This window comes from Pisolithus orientalis, assembly GCF_024613125.1.
Source record: "Pisolithus orientalis strain OTSU chromosome Unknown F5J12scaffold_56, whole genome shotgun sequence".
In the NCBI taxonomy this organism is placed as follows: Eukaryota; Fungi; Basidiomycota; class Agaricomycetes; order Boletales; family Pisolithaceae; genus Pisolithus; species Pisolithus orientalis.
Window position 1 is genome coordinate 51,361 of NW_026260837.1, and position 21,056 is coordinate 72,416.

At 44.0% G+C, this 21,056-nt stretch overlaps 5 protein-coding genes across 5 annotated transcripts; 3 read left to right on the plus strand and 2 right to left on the minus strand.

Moving 5' to 3' along the window:
• Nucleotides 1–1,448: 1,448 nt before the first annotated feature.
• On the plus strand, nt 1,449–3,410 carry F5J12DRAFT_786397 (uncharacterized protein; the record flags this gene model as incomplete). Its single annotated transcript, XM_051743436.1, has 7 exons — nt 1,449–1,564; nt 1,737–1,891; nt 2,029–2,192; nt 2,227–2,497; nt 2,566–2,625; nt 2,710–2,906; nt 3,309–3,410. 7 exons carry the CDS (start codon nt 1,449–1,451, stop codon nt 3,408–3,410), a joined length of 1,065 nt encoding a protein of 354 aa, XP_051595359.1.
• A 2,106-nt stretch (nt 3,411–5,516) lies between these two features.
• F5J12DRAFT_786398 (uncharacterized protein) lies at nt 5,517–6,254 on the plus strand (the record flags this gene model as incomplete). Its single annotated transcript, XM_051743437.1, has 5 exons — nt 5,517–5,551; nt 5,687–5,870; nt 5,942–5,962; nt 5,996–6,061; nt 6,144–6,254. The coding sequence occupies 5 exons, from the start codon at nt 5,517–5,519 to the stop codon at nt 6,252–6,254; spliced, it is 417 nt and encodes a 138-aa protein (XP_051595360.1).
• Nucleotides 6,255–6,324: 70 nt separating this feature from the next.
• On the minus strand, nt 6,325–6,734 carry F5J12DRAFT_727458 (uncharacterized protein; the record flags this gene model as incomplete). Its single annotated transcript, XM_051741806.1, has 2 exons — nt 6,325–6,520; nt 6,574–6,734. Coding segments are annotated over 2 exons (357 nt in total), but the record flags the coding sequence as incomplete, so codon positions are not given.
• A 9,472-nt stretch (nt 6,735–16,206) lies between these two features.
• Nucleotides 16,207–16,464, minus strand: F5J12DRAFT_727452 (uncharacterized protein; the record flags this gene model as incomplete). Its single annotated transcript, XM_051741804.1, has 1 exon — nt 16,207–16,464. A coding segment is annotated over one exon (258 nt), but the record flags the coding sequence as incomplete, so codon positions are not given.
• Nucleotides 16,465–19,700: 3,236 nt separating this feature from the next.
• On the plus strand, nt 19,701–20,015 carry F5J12DRAFT_897576 (uncharacterized protein; the record flags this gene model as incomplete). Its single annotated transcript, XM_051748033.1, has 1 exon — nt 19,701–20,015. One exon carries the CDS (start codon nt 19,701–19,703, stop codon nt 20,013–20,015), a length of 315 nt encoding a protein of 104 aa, XP_051595363.1.
• Between the last annotated feature and the right edge of the window lie 1,041 nt (nt 20,016–21,056).

The window sequence follows — 21,056 nt, forward strand, 5'->3', positions numbered from 1 at the left end:
GGATTTCAAAGCTGTTCAGAAAGTCACTGGCATTGTAGGTTGTTTATTGTGTCCAGAGCAAATTTACTCACCCATTTTAGGCCAGGTGATGGTTCCCATGGCTTGAGGACTATGAGCACTGTTGGCCCATTCTCAATATGATTCACCTTCATCTCAAGTACCTTTCATCAAGGCACTGGCAAAAGGTGAGAAGAGACACCTCACCTGAGTGAACTGTCAGACTCAAACTGTAGGTGGGTGCTCAATGTGCTGGATACAGTCAGCCCAAAGTACCTGGTACCTTTGTGCCTAGAATCCATCATATGCATACATCCTGCTCCAACTTATAGCTATCACCCACATATCCACTTGTATGCCCTATTGTATAGATGATCACTGCATGCCATCTTTCATGTTGTCTTGTATGAATGTGATGAGATCTTTATTGTGTTGTGCTCATGAACTAAGCCTAAACCTAATGCACACTGAGTCTGCATGTTCTAACCTACAATACTGAGATTGATGGTGTGTGTGTTGTGCAATTTTGCTGTGGCTACCATGTGATCATGAGTTGCATTAATTTTGTATCTATGAATTTGTTTCTACATTTTTCTCCATTGTGCTGCCTTTGCTGCCATTAGACAGTTGTAAGGTACTAAGCACAACTCATGATCATGTGCATGTGTCAGGTTTAGTGCTTTGCTTAAGTGGCTACCATGTGATCATGAGTTGCATTCAGTATATCAGTGGTGAACTTTCTCATGAACACTTTTTCCCTCTTTTCACCATCCCACAGGTAAGTGGCCAATGTACAGTGCTACCTGCATACTAACTGCATCCTACAGTCATGTCATATCCTTTGCAGTAAGTCACTGGCACAATGTTCAATTCACAATTGCTCATTGCAGTTCAAGTGTTCCACCCAATAAACATGCATGGTAGGGTATTGTGAGCAGCATCTGACTTGATTGCCACTGTGACAGTGACTTGGCAACTCAAAGTACAATGTCTGAGTGCTGTTGAGCATTTAACCCAATAAACATGCATTTGTATATATGTAGACACTGTCAACCATAATAATTAAGGTAGCTTGTAGTAACTTATCAAAGTGGGCATTACAGAATCTCAATAATACCAGTGTAGACCAAGATATAATGAAATTGTGCATGCTTGAGTAAAGATAAGCACAATGTATGCTGCATACTCAGCTATCAATCTGACTACATACCCCTAGATCAGTCTTATTGTCCACATCAAAAGATACCATTTTTTGTCCTCTTGTCCAGGACAATAGCAGTTCTGGTTGCCAAGCTTAGTGCCCATCCCCTCAAATAGCAGAAATCATCACCTTATATTGCTTCGTTAGTACTTCCCCCTCCACTCTATTTACTGCTCACTAGTTACCTCCAGCTCTACAACAACCCTGCTATCAATGGGGCCAAAGGTCGAAATCACTGCTGCTCTCCTCAATGACAAGGCATTCACCTTTCTGGTTCATGCACAAAGAATTCACTGACACCACCCTCCTATTCAACATCGAAATCAAGCTTGCCATTGCTGGCATCACCTTCAAATTGGAGGAATGGTTAGACCTGATTGAGATCATCATGTTGAATCTGGGGGCATGGGGATAAATGCCATCAATGCTGCACAGAAGCTCAAACAAGCTAAGGTAGCCCAGTAGTTCCCTTGTTGGAAGATGCTGCCACATGACAGTTGGTTTTGCATTGGGCAACTGACAATAGCCTTTCCTTCAGCATATTCTTGATGGGGATGGAGAAGTTCAGTGACAGGTACCAGTTCGATGAGTGGAAGTCCATCTTCAACCAAGTATTCGAAGCCTCTCAGGAGGGTACTGCTGTTGAGGTCATTAGGGCAGCCATGGCTGAGTGTGGCATTGTTGAGCCCTCTAGTAAGTAGATCTTTAAATCCTCACAATTTACTGACATCCACCAGGTGTATGTGATCCCCCCCCTGCTCAAGCTTCTTCCTCCCATAAGTAAACTTCTCAATGCAATTTCATAAACCAATTCATTCTGTATCTCACAGGTGACATCTCCCATATCATCCTCTCCCCCCAAGCTCCTTCATCACAGACTCATAAGCCAATGTTCACCTTAGGTTTTGGATCCCTCACTAACCACTCAATCAAGCAAAAGCTCACACAGATCCCACTGCTCTCTACACCCAGCAAAGCATCCAAGAATGAGCATGTCTGCTTCTCGATATCTGGATATTTCTGCACAGGAGGATGAAGAGGACAAAGAGGAAGACAAGGAAGATGAACTAGACAACAAAGTGGACTGCTGTCCAAGGGTGACCACAATAGCTCCATCAGGGCACATGAATCTAACTCAACAGCTCAAAAGCCTTTTCCACCACTATGGTGGTGAGGGGAGTGCAGAAGGGTCAAGGGTGAAGGTGCATCAGCAGGGCCCAGTGTGTAATGTCAAAGATCATATGGAGGTGAATATGAATCAGACTCAGCCAAGAGTATTCAAGGTCATGCTGCCCTCTGGTACATCATGTCTCCTCTTCACTCCTTTGCTCGGGAACTTACCTGGACTCCATTAGCTTGTTGTGCAGGATTAATCCCAAGCAACCCCTGGGTCACCACCCCCAATGATGTCAATGCACAACATTGCAGTGAGCAGGAGTGACAGAGCATTGACTATGGTATGTTAATTCTCTCCCTCCCTTGCCACACATTTTCTTAACTTTGTTGTTTAGGATGCATGTCCTGGCTCTTTGACAATGACTTCTGTAACTTCAGCAAGTGGCATGTCTGCTTGAGAGTCAGGCTTGCCTACAATCATGGGACCCTGGGCAAGCAAGTGGTTCACACCACCATTCCAGATCATTTCTTTTCAGAGAAGCATGGTGTGGTGCCTCCTGGGCATGTGTTGGCCACTGTGACCTCAAGCACTGTAAGCACCATCATCAAACATCACACTATTCTGGCATGCAACTTGTCTCCTGCCAACCCAACAAGTACTGGTCAGCACTGCCTAATACTGAAGGGCATGCTCAAAGGCAAAATTCACTGCATCAGTAAATGTCAAACTAAAAAAACCCTGAAAGGGGTGGTATTAGAGAATGGGACTCAGCTCCCATTATATGATGTTTGCCTGATCATCACTGTGTGACTCATTGATGCTGCAAGATAGGCCATTCAGCCTAATCATGATCGATTCACTGGCATTCCTTCAGTGCTTTTGTATAGTCACATTGTATAGACAGATGTAGGATCTGTATATAGACATCACCTTTGTGAGCTGTGTTGATATGCCTCCAGACATGAAAATGACCAAATGAGGTGTATCCCTTAGAATGGTCAATTTGCCTACAACTATAACAATGAAGGGGGTGCACTCCCCATCATTATATTACATGCTGCCTGGGTTGCTGCTTCCTTCCAGTACCATTACTAGAGATTAGTCAATCATACTGTCGCCTAGATATGCTTAATTGTGTTGGAGATACAAAAAGAATGCCTAATATGGAGATCACTGGGCAGTTACCAGCTGATCATTGGCCTGCTCTCTGCCTGATGTCTTCTGAGCATCTCAGAATTGATATTTAGTTATTTACTTTGGTAACACCTTTTGATGATGCAGATAATCTTATATTTTGATAATCTCAGAATGGATTGCATAATATTGAATTATGCATCCCTACAAAGCAATTTCCAGGTTTCAACTTTTACTGTTGTTACCAGCTCTTTAGGAAGATATTATTGTCAATAACCTTGTGACATTCTTGCAATATATAGTTTCCAATTGTCTTCGGATACACATCTCAATGTTTCTCACAATATAGACTTTGGATAAATTTTATATGTTTGCTTGAAATCAAGATTTACAAGAGTCTCGTAATTTGATTCATCAGAAAATATGCTATTTTCACTTTGGAATACTCTTTAGAGCATGTGATAACATTGAAACCACCACAGTGTCATGATCCTGTGCCCCACACTGCCCCACAATACACACAAATGGCCAGCTGATGATGTCATGGTAATGATGATTGCGATAGAGGAGTCGGGTACAATGTGCCCAAATAGCCACCAAGCGCTCTCTATGTAGGCACTCACTACAGCATTCTTAAAAGGCTCGCATTGAGTGACCCTCGAGGACTCGGTTACCTTCACCCATGTTATAATCAATGCTCCTCCCTTCTACCCGACTCCCATGTCAATTCATACGACACCCAATGCCCACCACTATCCCTGTGCCTATCTTCAGATGCACTGTCACCCAGAACAGTGGTGGCATTCTCAGGGCTCTATCCCATTTCCCACTTCCCCTCAGTGGTCCTGCATTGGCTTGCCTCCAGAAGTTGCTCTGTGCCCAGGATGTGCCTTGGATGCACTGGATTGCCATCTGAGGTTTGGGACTCCACCCGCACATGGCCAACCTATGTTGTCTGAGCCCATAGCTCCCCTGGATCATGCTGTGCCCATTATATTGCTGGTTTATCGCCCAACTTGACATCTCAATTGTCGCCCCTCAATGTCCCCACATTGATATTGAGCTGGACTCTGACATCGACAGTGCCATCCAAATGAAGTTACATGATTGCTCCACATCTGGCTGAAATGCAAACAAACCCCAACCTCCGAACTCCGAGCGATTGGAACATAAGCTAGTTCCTGTGCCAAAAATGTTAGTTTTGATACCTTGCTAGACCCCACACATCACTACACCCTGTTTTGGCTAGTTGGCCTCGCCCACCACTCATGTTTTCAATTGGACTGACTCCACTTCACAAATCCCCAATACAATCCATGCGACCGCAGTGCCCACACCGAAGAGTGTCCCACAAGTCAAGAATATCCCATCCTGACTACTTGTCAGGCCATCGACCAGCCTTCTGCACAGACTGCATTGAACGGAAAGTGCTCCCAACGGCTCGGCAGAATTGATACTACCAACGGAGTTCCATTCAGAGCTCGTGGGAGCATGTGTAGTGATGCAAGTCATGAGGTGAGTTCAGTTGTTTCATTGACAATGAACTTTTTGTTGAATCTGTCTTTCAGTAAGTTGCACAAGATTGACAGGTTTACTAAGGCCTTATCCTTCTCAACTCTATCCAAAGCATACAAATGCATGGAAGATGCGAAATCAGCTTCCAACAATACCTGGGCATTGACCACACGCCTCAAGGTGCATTTTATCTAGGGTTATTCTTTCCTACACTTACCAACTCCTTTAGCTATCTTAGCAGAAACTGAGTCGCACTGTGATTCCAAATCCCACTGGTTGGGATGGAGAAGTTTGGAAACATGGAGATGGGCTTGCTGGCAAGATGGACCTTCTGAAGCTTGAAATGCCAATTACTAGTTTCTTCCAGTACCAGGATAGAAGATTTGTAGATAAGGGTTGCATGATACGCAGGTACAACGCAAGTGTCAATGCTGGCAATGACAGTGTCAGGCACTGGATTATACAGGCTTTGATCATAGCCTGTTCATTCCCCTACCTCCCTACACCTGCAACGATGGTGCCTGGGATCATCCTTGTTGCCATGCTCGTCACATGGCCAGTTTAGGTGGCAGTGGAGAGGTGTCTGGGTGAGTGGATGAAAAGGTATTTGGCAATGAGTTGTGAGAACAGGATGGCACATGCATGGGTGGGGTGAGCAGGGCATGAAAAGTTGGAGGAAATGGGGGGGGAAGCATAAGTACTGTTAAGATATAGATGGGCAGCATAGAGAAAGGGATTTTGGATACTAGGAGGAGATGGGGCTCTGTGTTAGGGTTCTTTGGAAGGGAGGGCTGGAAGATGGTCTCATTCATGAAGACTGGGGAGGATGCGAAGGTTCATGTAGGGATGGGTGCTGAAGGTGGTATCCAGAACTTGAAAGTATTGGAAGATACTTGTGAGCCTCAGGTACTGGATATGGCAAAGGATGGTTTGAAGATGCATTGATGATCTTATCTTGATATCACCACCTTCATCAGAAAAGGCCCTACAAAATGTTCGTGAGTTGTAAATAGAGGAAGTAATGTGACCAGTCATTCCGATGGTGTGATGCAATGATGGTAATTTCGGTGACATATCTGAGATCAAGCTTCCAAGCAGTAAGTAAGTGCATATGCACACGTGGCCCATGTGAGGATGATTTTAACTTTGGTCCCACAGCTGAGATTGATGCATTGATAGCGATCTCAGCTTCCAGTACCAGAGGCAGCAGATGCGAGCCCAGGGTTACTATATGACTGGCCTTCAACAGACATCACCACATCCACCCCTGCTTCTTCCAAACACTTCTGAATATCCTCCCAATACAAGATGTTCCATGAGCAAATATGGGAACTGCCTCTTTCACAGCGTGGATTTTGTATCAATCTGCGAGACTGGTATTATGACCACGTTGTTGACAGATGCGGCTGTGACACATGAGGGTTTGGGCACAGGTGTTCTCAAGCATCTGTGCATAAACAATGGTTTTTTCAGTTGATGAAAAACTCGGAATTTGGCCATCATGAGGTGCATTGACTGTGGTGTGTATACACAAGGATATGATGAGGGGGATAGTACTCTGCTACGACTAAAAGTGTTTCAAGGGCAAGGCGAAGAGGACACACCTAACTTATGGATCAACTCCCACTCATCCTGTAAAAATGATCCATAGTGGGCAGACCTCACATTGTCTTGTGGACATCCTAGATTCAGATCAACAGCATCATGGTATTCTTGGATCGCTTCTGTGAATGTGAGCAGGTCATTGGCACAAAACTGGATGTTGAGTGGACAGCCAGAGGGCTGCCTTCTCCTGCATGGGAGATGTCGAAGAAATTGTCACGGTGTGTTTGAGAGGGGTTCAGGGTGAATATCTACGCAGGGGAGTTCACTAGAAAAATAGGTGACACACTTTGGTGTTAGTCATAGCAGGGAGTGCCTGATGCCAACAATGTTCCGAATTATGAATCAACCACTATATCGTATTATGCAATAAGGTATGAATAGCGAGCTCAGCAAACATGGCCAGTGGGAGGGAAATTTGGATACACTCATCCTATGGAAAGCTGGACAACTGCGCTTCTGTACGGCCAAAAGTTGGAACTTTTTCTGGTGGTCATGTGGACATGCAGCATGTATCTTTGAAGTTGGGAAGTATTGTCGGTTAGGAGGACACTGGGACACTGAAGTCATGCAGTCACACATTCATGCAGTCCAAAGGTCATGCAGTTCATTTGGTTGTAGGTTATGCAGTCATACATTCATGCAGTTTGTTTGGTCAAAGGTCACATGGTCATCACCTTGTTTACAAGGTCACTGCACCCTGAAAATTGAGATGCTTTTTTCAACATCCCAGGCTATAGTGTCATTTTGATGCATCAAAGTGTGATAATTGTAGCATTACTGTGATGCAAGACTGCCTAACTCCCTTATACCAGTAGTGATGTGTCAGCATACTAGTAGTGCAGATCTGAGATCTGCCCACCCCCTCCCCTTGGGAGTTTCTCCCCACAAATCCCCACTCCTCCGCATTTTATGTAATCACATAAGCATAAAAAAGCGCAGCCACTAAAACTCCCAAAACATGTCCTCATTTAGCATGTGCCTGATATCCAACATTCCCACACACTGCCCTCATTGCCCCCAGCCTCCCTTCCTTCCTGGGCTCTGTCCCTGCCCTGTGGGCACTGTATATGATAGTTAGATGTACTATAAGTGTATTAGACCATAAATGAACACTTTTCTGCCCATCCTAATGGGCCTAAATGATTGCAAAGTGGGATAGATAGGGGGAAAAACAGAAAAAGCGAATGCTTTGTTGATATATTGGACATATCTATCTATTTATTGTGTCCCCTTGAAGGGGCCATGTTTCCCTACAACATATCAAAAGTTGATAGGTTGGGGTGGGGTGCTTCAAGTGTAGTGGCACAATTGCCTCCTCCTGTGTTACACCCTGAAAAATATTTTTCTGGGCTTTTTGGCACTGGTAATGTAATCTGACATAGTGTAGTGGTCATAATGAGTGTATTTGCATGTAATTTGATTATCCATGCAGTGTCTGAAAGGCTCTGAAAAACTGGAAAGTATCTTAGGGGCTAAGACAAAAAAAGTGCTTGCATGTTTGATATATTTGACATGGGCACTTAAAAAGGAATCAGATTGGAGGATGGCTCTGTACCTACAACATATCAACAGATCATTATGTGGGGCAGAAACCTTGAGGTGTTGTGCCATGATCTCTTCCTGCTGGTATGTAGGGGTTTCATCAGGTTATAGGCTGTTTACTGCTATTCTGACTATCTAGGCAGCACTGGAATACTTATTGGCAGTCACCACAATATTCCAAAGTGCATACATTCAGGGGAGAGCACATGGGAAAAGGTGCAAAAAATTGTGGAGACTTGCAAAACATATCAAAAAGATAAAATAGCACACCCCACACCATGTATGGTATCCAATGGATGGTAGTGCTGATTTTTTTCATATGATAGGACCTCCTGGGACTATATTAGACCCACTTGAGTGTAACACAACCCCAAGAACTTCAGACTGGGTGTTAGTCTCCTACACCTTGAGTAGCCAAATGTATCCATTGAATCACAAGTCCCAGTGTATCAATTTTCGCATTTTTGGGTTTTAATGAGTGATGAATATAATATGTTACATGTATGTATACCTCATCACCAAGGGAAACTCAGCACTACCATCCATTGGATACCATACATGGTGTGGGGTGTGCTATTTTATCTTTTTGATATGTTTTGCAAGATTGGTGTTTGGTGTGAGGTATTGGACTGCAACCATGAAATCACTGTCCAGAGGAAAGATATTATTTAATAATTTATTGAATGCAAGATAATAAAGTCTTTCTGGTGCATTTGGTCAAATGAGGTGGAATTGTGCAATGACTGAGTCAGGCAACATTGTGGTTGACCACAGATGGCTGCAGTGTAGGTGGAACAAGGCAGGCAATGGAGATGATGGTGATGGAGGCAGTGGGGAGGATGGTAGTGTCATGGGCAGGGTATTGTTCCCTCAACTACAAGTAGTCAATGGCACAGAGACAGAGGGAGTATGGCAACTTGATGACTGATTGACACCTTGTCAGTTGTCAACCCATGCTATAGCATGTTCAAAAGGTGGAAACTCACCACTGGAGGGAAGAGAATACTAAGATCAAAACTGAAGATGGATTGTGGACAGACATGTGTAATCAAAGGTGTATATGCTAATGCAGGATGAGAGTGAGAGTGAGAGAAAGAGAAAGGGAGGTAAGATGTGCACACAGAGCACATTGATATATGTACATATATATATAAGAGCATGTAACCCATATGGGGCAGCAGACACAACATGGAGCAATCAACTAGAATCAGATATCCATATGCCAAAATAAGACAGCAGAAAGCATATGCTCACAGTTGGCAGTCCAATTGTGCCATTAAATCCTGAACTGGATTTGAAAAACCTACAGCACTGGGTTCAGAAATAGCTGAGTGCATGGCCTCCCTATGGAACTCAGAGTCCTATCCAGACAGAAATCAGGTCACCTGACTTACTCTGACTGGAAATGGGGAAGGGAGTGGATGAGTGTTCTACTCCACTAAATACTGGAATTTACATCCCAATTTCACTCCAATTGAGTTTTCAATCTACTCTCTTGTCAAGTGATCGCTGATCAGATAGGATCCATACCATCTATGGAATGTGTAGTGTGCACCAATCACTAGTGTCTGCAGAAGCAGTAATGTGCTGGCTGTATTTATGGCTGCAAATTCTAGTGGGTCATTGCATCCTTGATACTGCTAGGGTTTGGCCATTATGACAGGTGGATTGGGGTCTTAATGAATGTGAATGACCTCAGAATGTGCCACTTACAAAGTTGCTAAGCACATCCAAGTGGCCAAACAAATCAAGCACTCTTGTGCACTGGAGCAGTAGGCAATATGGGTCCAGAGTGCTTGTGTATCCACTGGAACTTGGCTTTTCTTACCTATGAGCTGATCCATCTTTGTCCAAGACGCTGGACCAAGAACATTCAAATGGCCATGAACAAATGCTGAAGAAATTGTTGATGTACACACCTGTCCCATATCCTAAATATGAACACAATGAAAGACATTGATTGATCAACTGATCACCTGCTGTCCATGTCACACATCAAGCCCCTAGGTGGTCTGTGCCAAAATCCATGGCAGTCTGTGGGTTCAAACAGCAGCTAATTAGGCACCAATCAGGAAATTAACACTTTGACTATTTTGACTATTTTGTGACTATTGTGACTATTTGTGACTTTTTTGGACAGAATCTACTATCTGTGCTTTTTTTTGACCATACACAGCATTGAAGAATGAAAAGAGAGTGGAATCTATTAAGACAACTCAGGAATACTAAGTGGATGATATATCTAAGCCAAGAAGACTAGACAATGTGTCAAAATTCAGAGATATTGAGCCATTGGTGTGATACACACTCTCTGAGAAAAAATCACAACATCTCTTTGAAATCTCCATCAATTTTAATGTATGTGGTATCTACTGAAAGCTATGAATTAGATGGTTTGAATGAGACAAAAATCAGTGAGAACAGTGCAGTCATACCTGTTGGAGATGGGTAATGTACCTGTGGGAACACTGGTCCCTTTGTTCCCACAGGAATGGTAGCACTGTTCTCACTGATTTTTGTCTCATTCAAACCATCTAATTCATAGCTTTCAGTAGATACCACATACATTCAAATTGATGGAGGTTTCTAAGAGATATTGTGATTTTTCTCTCAGAGTGTGTATCACACCAATGGCTCAATATCTCTGAATTTTGACACATTTTCTAGTCTTCTTGGCTTAGATATATTGTCCACTTAGTATTCCTGAGTTGTCTTAATAGATTCCACTCTCTTTTCATTCTTCAATGCTGTGTATGGTCAAAAAAAGCATGGATAGTAGATTCCTTCCAAAAAAGTCACAAATAGTCACAATAGTCATGAAATAGTCAAAATAGTCAAAGTGTTAATTTCCTGATCTAGTAGTGGCATACTGGAGGAAAATTTGGAAACTGGGCATACTCAAAGATGCCTGTATAGACATGTCCCTACTATGTAGTATTGCATTCTGCTTGTTTCTACAGTATTCTCTGACTGATTTCATCTGACAATGGGGACTTGGACAAAGATATACTGTATATGAATGTTCAATTCACTGTCACACTTACCACTCACTATTGTCTACTATATGCATAGCAGACATGCATGGGGTTGTGAACCTTGTCTGTCTGCCCTCCATTCCATAATGGATAGTGATGCAAAAAGGCTCCCATCTTGGTCTTCACATGGAACTGTGGAGAATATTGATCAGAATATGCACAGGATCAAAGCAGATTTGTTATGTGAACTGGCTGTTATAATAGTGCTCTCATATCAACTAAACATGTCTTGTTCTGACAGATGGTAGGTATCAATACAATGATTTGATTTTGATGCTGTTGAAAAGGTATGTAGAGTGATCAATGACATCACTGGAACTTCTGTAGCATGCTACACCCTTCTCACACTGCCAAATAAATACCAATATGCCATGCACTGTATTTATATTAGACTAGCATACAAGAGATATAGAAAGTGCATAAAAGTTAGGTCAATATGCCCAATATCACCCTATATAGTATGTAATGATCAGGTATTGTAATCCTTTGCCCTGTACAATGCCATCACTATGAGAGTTACAAATCATTATACAGAAGATACCCATTTTTCAAGATAAGTATGAACATGCCATGCACCATATTTAGATTAGACTAGCATACATGAAATACAGAAAGTGCATAAAAGTTAGGTCAATATGCCCAATGTCACCCTAATGGTATGTAATGTTAAGGTATTGTAATCCTTCACCCTGTGAAATGCCATTGCTATGAGAGTTACAAATTGTTACACAGAAGATACCCATTTTCCAAGATAAGTACCAACATGCCATACACTGTATTTAGATAGACTAGCATACAAGAGATACAGAAAGTGCAGAAAAGTTAGGTCAATATGCCTGGTGTTGCCCTGAATGGTATGTGATGATAAGGTATTGTAATTTTTTGCCCTATGAAATGCTGTTGCTACAGAGTTAGAAATCATCATACAGAGGACACCCATTATCCAAGATAAGTCTGATCACTCTGTTTAGATTGGACTAGCATACAAGAGATGCAGAAAGTATATAAAAGTTAGGTCAATATACTCAATGTTATGATGGCTGCATCTGTAACATTAAACAAACAAAAAAGTGATTGCTGTGTATGATCTTGACAGTGGTACTTTTGATTCTGACCTTAATGAATTCAAGAGGGTAAGTAGGATTCTTATCATAGAGAACTTGGCTACAGGTGCAATTGTCTCCATGTAGTCAATACCATGTACCTGTGTGAATCCTTCTGCAATGAGTCACACCTTGTATTTATCAATTTTGCCCATCAGTCCTTGTTTTATTCTGTATACCCATTTTGAGTCAATGATCCTTCAATCAGGTGGCTGAGGGACCTCCTCATATAATCCTATATTCTTAAGCATTGTGAGTTCATCAGCCATGGCTGCATACCAGCAATCAGCATCAGGACACTGCATTGCCCCTGTGAAGGTTGCTGGTTCATGATTACATGATGTGTTTGCTTGGTAAGCATTGTGGTGATGTTGTTCACCATGAGGCTTATCACCACCTTCACTTGCAGTTTCCATGCTCTCTGGTGCTCTCTCACCACTCTCACCACATTTGTCCCTTCCCACAGCATCCCCTGCCACATCATTCATAGGCATTGATGAAATAATGTTGATCATCATCTTTTACAGGCATTTTTCAAATTCTAGATGATCTTCTGACACCTGGAGGTGGGATTGGCACTGGATATGGTCCTGGAGGTGTTTGTGATGATCCAGGGTATTGACCAGGCATAGGTGTCACCTGGCACCTTTGTTCCAAGGTGTGTTTGTCCTTGTCATTCACATGGTTTGACCCACTATCACCTTTTTCATTCTGGACTTGAACTCTGGGCTCAGGCATTGAAATGTCCTGATCATTTGTGATTGCCTCATTGCCATTAGTAGCTGTAGTATTATCTAGGTCCCCCAGTCATGTACTAGGTTATTTCCTCCTTCCAAGGCTGCATCCAAGCTGTCAGAGCTGCTATTTTCCTCTGTAGGTTGGTACTTGTGCCCTTGAGCATTCTGATCACTGATATCAGGCACTACAGGCTTTGTTTCCTTGACAACAATGTCAATCTGGACTCAGGACTTGTCTGTCCCATCTCCCTCATCAAAAATGACATTGCATGTCTCCATGATCTGACCCAAAGTCTTGTGTACACAGGTGTCCACCTTCTTGTTCTCTGAGTAGCCTAGGAACTGACATTCAAGGGACTTGACTCCCAGCTTTTGCCACTTTTCCTCAGGTATGTGGGCATGTGCTGTGCATCCAAAAACCCATAGATGAGAAATTACTGGTTTATGTCCTGTGTATGCTTTGTAGGGTGTAAAATCTTGCTTGAGTGCCCTTGTAGGCAGGCAATTTATTATGTGTGCTGCATGGAGGATTGCATCTCCCCAGTACTTGTTGGGTAGTCCAGCATCACTTAGCATAGTGCATGCAGATTCTACAATGGTGTGGTTCATGTGCTCTGCTACTCCATTTTCCTGTGGTGTATATGCATTTGTCTTCTCATGGTGTATCCCTTTGGACTTCAGGTAGGCTTTGAATGCCTTTGAGCCATATTCACCACTAGATGGTGTGAATGGCCATCAATGAAGGTCATGAAGTACTTGTGGCCTGTCCACACTGTTGTTTCCATGGGTCCACACACATCTGTGTAAGTCTGATGTAGTATGTGTGGATTGTCCACATCTGACTTTGACAAAATAGGGTCCCTGTGTTGTTTGCCTTCAGGACAGGCCTTGTATGTGTGTGTGCTGATCTCCCTGGTCCCTATGATGTCCATTCCAGACACCATGTCCTTGTCAAGCAAATTTAGGACATGTTTGACATTGGCATGTCCAAGATGGCAGTGCCACATAATTAGAGTAGTTTTGGATATTGTCATCTGAGAGGTGAGTGCCATGTGTGGCTCATTTGCATCAAGTGCATCTGGGGTATTGATGATACAGGCAGCATGGCTCCCTGATATGACACTAGCTTTGAGTATGTAGAGGGATCTGCATTTGGTGGTGAGAGCTACAACCTGGCCTTCCACATGAACCTGGCATGTCTATTCTCCAAAGGTAACTTTTAGTCCTTTCAAGGCCAAAGAGGGGACTGACATGATATTTGTGTTGAGGTCAGGAACATAGTATATATCTTGTAGGATGGTTTTGCTTGTGCATCCATCCTCAAGGTGCATGGAGAGCTCAATTCTCCCCTTGCCTATGGCTTGGATTGTTCTGCTGTTGCCAATGATCACTGGTTGAGAGGGGACCAGTTTTCTGAATGTTGTAAACCATGACCACTGGCAGCACATGTGTGCAGAGGCCCCAGAGTCTACAACCCACTCTGATGTGCTAGTGTCTGGGCATGTGTGAGCTACAAATAAGTGAAGAGGGCCTTCCTCTTCTGCTGTGACAGCTGCAATCTTTGCTGTCAGTTCTGACCTCTCCTTTGACTTATCCTTATCCCCATGTGAAGTACTTTGGGATGGAGCTTTAGCTGCTTCATCTGCTTTCTTCTTGTAGCATTTGTCCTCTGTGTGTCCTGTCTCACCACATGGTGCATAGGCACACATCTTCTCTTTCTTCTTCTTGTCTGCTGTTTTTGACTTCTTGCCTGGTTTGTCTTTGTGGCAAGAGCAGAATGTGATTTTGAAGTTTGTTGTGACTTTTCTTTGACAAGGACTTGGGAAATAACTGTCTCAGGAGTTATCTTGTCATTTGATGACATTAGGATTGTGCAGAGGGTAGAGTATCATGGTGGGAGCAAGATGACCATTGCAATGGCTACAAGTGAGTCCTCAAGTGGTTGTCCAAGCAAGGTGAGAATGTGTGCCTTCTGATGCATTGCATTCAGCTGTGTTTCCATTGGTTGGTCATCTGCAAGTGTTCCTTGGAACAACTCACCAATGAGGCCGGCAATAGTCTGCTTGCCTTTTCCTTCATATCTCTCACTGAGTTTCTTCCATGTCTCAGCAGCAGATTTCACATATAGTACTCCACTAAGGGGTTCATCCTTGAAGACAGGTGTGACTTGCACACATGCTTCCTGGTCCTTGAGGAGCCATTCCTCATACTTGTCAGGATGAGTTGTCTGGTCTGGAGGTTTTACCTTTGTGTCTGTACCAGCAACAATGGTCCAGAGGCTACAAACTGTTAAGACTTTTTGCATTTGGAATTTCCACATTTGATAGTTTGAACCATCATCTGCAAGGGGAGCTATGTCATAGAGTCAATTTGAGCCTTGCAAGACTCTTGTAGAAGTAGAGGCTGATGTATTTGCACTTGTGGATGGGCCTAGAGCCCAAGACATCAATGACAAAGGTCCAGATGACATGTCTTATTGTATACTGTGGTACCACTTGGTTCAAGTTTGCTACTGTAAGGTTAGAGCTGCTCAGGGCTCATAACCTCTTGAAGGTAGGCTGAGATGAGGGACCTAGGAAGGAAACTCAGGCTTCAGTTAGAAGAAGTCTGAGGTACACCTGAAGGAAAAACAAACATCCTAAGTGCGAGGAATTATTATGTAAGCTTGCACAATGTAAGCAAAAGTCAAGTAAAAGGGACAACACTTCAACAGTTGCCAACTGGATGGTGCCACATCAGTGGATGTTGTCACTGATCCCAATCTTATCTGTGCAAGCATTTTGACAAAGGAAGGGTCCACTTTTGCACACTCATTCTGGTTGAGTGGAACAATGTGAGTTAACAATCTCCATAGGAAAGCTCTGAATAATTGACACTGCACCTTCACAGTTTCAGATGAACACCTCAACAGGTTATTCACAATGGCATGTGAGTACAAGGCAGTACCATTCACAGGGTGAAGTTGTGCCATATCTCCAGCAAAGATGACATTGATGCCCCCAAATGGCTTATCCTTTTTATCTGGGTCACCAGCCTTTTCAAGAGTTACATGTTTTGCTATGTCAGAAAGCAGCTCAGCAGAAACCATTGAAACCTCATCCAAAACCAAATATGCAACATCATGCCATATCTCTTGTAATTCATCCATATCAACATTCTGTTTGTTGGTATTGCACTGATCCCATCTCTTGCCTTTGCCCAGGGAACAAGAATTCATGAGGGTGAGTGCATGGATCATGAAACCATTGATGAGGCATGCAGCACTACCCATTGGAGTGCACAACAGAATCTCCCATGTGTGACCTTGTTGCATAAATGTGTCTACAATTGCTTTGATGAGGTGGCTTTTCCTGGACCCCCTGATGCCCATAATAAACATCAACATCTGTTCAGGGTTGTTCTGCATCATATGCTCTGTTATTATCATAAAGGCATGCTTCTGTTCTGGGTTAGTATCTAAAGACCACTTTGAAATCATCTGCAACAGAAAGGCATCCACACAATCATCATTGGTAATGGCTTGGGCAGTGAAACAACAGGTCTGGACATTGTCAATGGTAAGGGATGCAGTAGTATGTTTGCTGGAACTATGTGGCCATTTACAACTTGATGACACATCATCGACATCAATATCCACCTCATCTACTGACCTCTGTGGGTTTTTGCATTTTCACTGGGATGACATGTATGTATTATGCAGATTAATTTGATCTTCCATCTCAATGCTGACTTCAAAGACATGTTCCTCAATTACAGGGGGACAAACATTGTGCTTAAGATCACAATGAAGTGCCTGGGACATCACAACAATGTCCCATTCATCCACTGGAAGTGTGCCCTTGCTATGCCAGTCTAGATCTTCTGAATCAAAACTTTGTGGGTCATTCTGTTGGAGGGCAGTGAAGAGATACTGGACTAGGGAAGGCTTCATCTACATTCCAGAGCTCAAGACAAATGGATGGAATTGGAAAGAGTATTGCATGAAGATACTCAAGGTTGTGCAAACCCAAAATGTTGAAGAGCTGTTGGCTGGCACAAAGCCAAAGCCAAAACTAGCAGGAGATGAACTAAATAAATGGCAGCAGTTGAATGTGAGCACTGAGTCTATCCTGATGTGGAACATCCTGGTGTGAGTCAAAGTGTGGTTCAGTGGTGAAAACCAACCAAAACCAACACAAAAGACAATGAAAGCGAGTGGTGGTGTGCCTATGCGGTACCTAGATGGTAGAACCTGTTCTTTGGGAGGGTTTTTGCAAGCTACAACACTCAAAGATGAGTGCTGAGGGTTGGGGGTGCTCCTGACGAAGAGGGAGCAAGAATGTGATAGAAAGTGACAGGGTAGACTGCTGTCAGCCTACAGAAGGATGGATGGTGACTTAATTCAATGTCCTAAGCTGTACTGAGCTCAGGGAGGGCTTGGAGCGAAGTATATGGATGATAGATGATGATAAGCGAAGTAGATGATAGCTAGACCCTTAATAAAGTCTCAACTACCGAAGCTGATGAATGATTTACTGAGAGATGATAAATTGCAAGCAAGAGGGGCTCTCTGATGTCTTTCTTTTTCTTTTGCTACCTAAGTACAGTGACTTATATACAGTACAGGGGCGTTGCCTATGGAAAACAAGGTGCAAACACTTGGTAAGTGATTGGTAACTGATGAGTAAGGAATGTAAGCGATGGGTAATCATCTTGGAAAGCATTGGTAAGCATTGGCAAGGATAAGTGAGCCAAAAAGCAAAGAATCAGTAAGCAAAGTCAAAAGATTGGTAAGTATTGGCAATAGGTGAGTCAAAGACAGTCAGAATGTCAAAGTATGAGTCAAGCAATGTCAGGAACTGGGAAAGTGCACTGGAATCGCATTAGGGGGAGGCTGTGCATGTCACATCTTGAAGAGATCACTTCTAGGCCAAAGTGGGATGACAGAGAGGCAGCGCTGATCTGATGCCTGATATAGTACATCCAAAAGCAGACAGGGTGAGTCAGATGTCAACAGGGGTCAAGCTTTGGGGGTCTGTGGGGTGACAGGAGCATAGGGGATCGCAACTTTCCCCCCCAAACCATCCTCTCAGTGAAGCAAATAAAAACTTTATGAATGAGGCTCTGTTGGAAGAGAGGATGAAGGGGGAGTGTCTTCTGCTGTATCTTGCAACAAGGAGGCAAGATGTGCATCATACTCATCATGGATGCGAATCAGGGAGAGTGGAGAACAGTAGATTATACTGTAGCTGTCGCAATTTTGGAAGAATGATGGACTGAGACTGGTATGAAGACATGTTGCAGGGAGCAGGGAGGAAGGATCCATATGCTTCTTGGACTGGAGAGACTGAAACAACCACATAAGACCTTTCCAAGTGAATGACAGACCTGAGGCGACCAAAGAACGTCCTCCTGGAGGTCATACTGACAAAAAGAACACACTGTCCAAGCTGGATGGGCTGAGAGGGGGCAGATGAGGGTGGGATGTACCAGGACACTTCAGGATGGAAGCTGGTAGGAACTCCTGGTAGATATATGTAGCCATGGTCCCTAGCAAAGGGGACAAGTGAAATGACTGATGTGGAGGCAGCCATATCAGAAGAATTAGCGAAATGAGCGTCTTTTGGAGGGAGTGCTGTAGAAACGTGTGGAGTGCACAAATCCTTTCCAATCTTGGAAGGTAGGATCGCAGTGGCTGAGCACTACAAGCGAGTGTGGGAATGGTTTCGGTGTCTGCAGAATTGGTGGAGATACGTCGAAAACCAGAATGCCGTACATGGGCGTTTAAGAACTTTATTGGCACTTAACTTGCCTCCTCCTTTTTCTTTGGCACTGACAACCTGTTCTTGTGTGAGGGATGACTGCCAACATTGCTGGCTGTCCTTCTTCACATGAGGGCTATGGTCTTCACCTCCATTCATCAGCTACATCCATGTCCACCTCACCAAACACCTTTGGTGTGTGACACCGGACTTGACCTTTTCATGCATCAAATACTACAAGACAGCCCATGAAATGTTCAACTACCTAGCAACTACCTATGGTGACCCAAATCCTATCTCCATCCCTGTAAAATGTGTCAGCACACCAGCTGAACAGTCGAGCACTGGCAAGGATGAACCAAAGGGAACAAATGGCAAGTGCAAATATGCATGAGAACCACAAGATGAGACACTTGTACCACATGTGAAGCCTGATGAACTGTCAAGCAAGCCACCTAAGGCAGTGAGGCTCAAGGGGAACAGTCATGATGAGGCAAGAAGTGGTGATGAAGTAAAAGCTGAGACTACAGTCAAGGTGGTCCAGCAAGTCATGTTGCAGGGTGGAGAGGTCAAATTGAAGACTACAAAGTCCACTGAAGACATGTGTTGTCAGTGTGCATCTCCAGTCGAGTTCGAAAGGGCAAAATCAGGTGAAGTTGAGGGTGAGACATCTGGGATGGTTAGTGAAAACAAAGCCACAAAGAGAGGTCTGGGTGAGGAAGCCACAGATGAAACCAATGGCCAGGATATCACAGCCAAGGAGATGGCAAACCTTGAGGCAGATGGTGGGGACACAGAGATCCACCACACATCAAACATGCTAGAACACAAATGACTGGAAAAGGCCAACAATGAAAGGCCAGCCAGGATCATTGAGGCAAGAGTCTCACCAAGCAATGGAGCATCCAGCTACCCCAAAACTCAGGGAACAGAGCTCAAAGGGGAGTGGGGTAGCAGCTGTGCAAGCAGCACCATGGATCAACCAAGCAGCAGCACAGATGTGCCACAGCACTATGTAGATGACCCTGGTCAACATGCACACAAGAGAAGGGCACATGCGAGTGCCAGAGACCCACCAAATAGTCTCCAGACACCAGCTGAACACCCGAGGGAGGGAGTCAGCACTACAGCTGCTAAACAGCATGCAGCAGAGGAGATGAGCTGCAAGGAGTCAGATGGGCATGCTGAACCCAAGGTCATGGCTGAGCAATGCAAATGCGAGGCTATTGAGCCAGCACCAGACCTAATTCTTCAAATGGAAGCATGCACCACCAAGAATTTACTATGAACACCTATGAAGTACAGTCAATCTAAACCCCCTATGACAAACTACATATTGGAGTCACCAACTGAGCAGGGATGAGTACCATTGAGGGGGAGTATGGTGGTAATGTGAGCAGCTATGCAAATGGCCAAAACACCAGTGGAAAGGATCTTCAAGTTTGTGCTAACAAGTCAGCTGGTAGCAAGAGCCATCAGCGTGTGATTATGAAGATGCTGGAAGTATCAAGGGCCAGCAGCAGAACAGTCAAGAATGGGAAAGATGCACCAAAAAAGGACACATTGCTACCCATGGCTGCAACTTGGTACACCTATGGAGATGCTTGTGACAGGCTGGGAGTGCATGGCAGTGCACTTGGAGGTGCAGGACTGTGCACCAAGCAGGGTTGCACATTGGCAATAACAAATGAGACCTGTAGGTGTCAGTACACACCAGAGGAGTGCCCAAAGGAAGGAATTGGCACTACAGCTGTTGAACAGCACACAGTGGGGTCCAGCGAGGTGCAAGAGGTCAAGATGCTGTGAAACACGCACAACTGTGCACCAGCAATACCACAAGAATTCTATGAAGGTTGGCACATGCTCAAGAGCTTACCTGATGACAAAGCTAGGGAGCCAGGAGTGCCCAAAGGCACAAGGACATGCTGGAAGATTAATGAAGTCATTAAGGCAAGTGTGACAAGGTGGAGACAGGGCCTACCAGTGCTAAGACAGCCAAGACATGAGCATATCTGCTGCACATCAAATCACAGCTGAAGGAGGCCAGGGATGAGGGGAACATGCAAGATGAGAGCAGTGCAGATGATGCAACAAGCAATGATGCCATTGACTCACTCGGAGTCGAGACAAGGATGTTAGCTGGGACCAGCATTCAGTACTACAATGGAGACTGGTCACCAAGGGAAAGAAACATACTTGCATCATCAGTACCACCCATAGGACATGTGGAATGCCTCTGCAGGACCCCCATACCAAAACATTGATGAGGATGCATCAGGATTGAGGTTCCAAGGTGAACGTTCACTGTTGAAGGCATCAAGAGCCTATC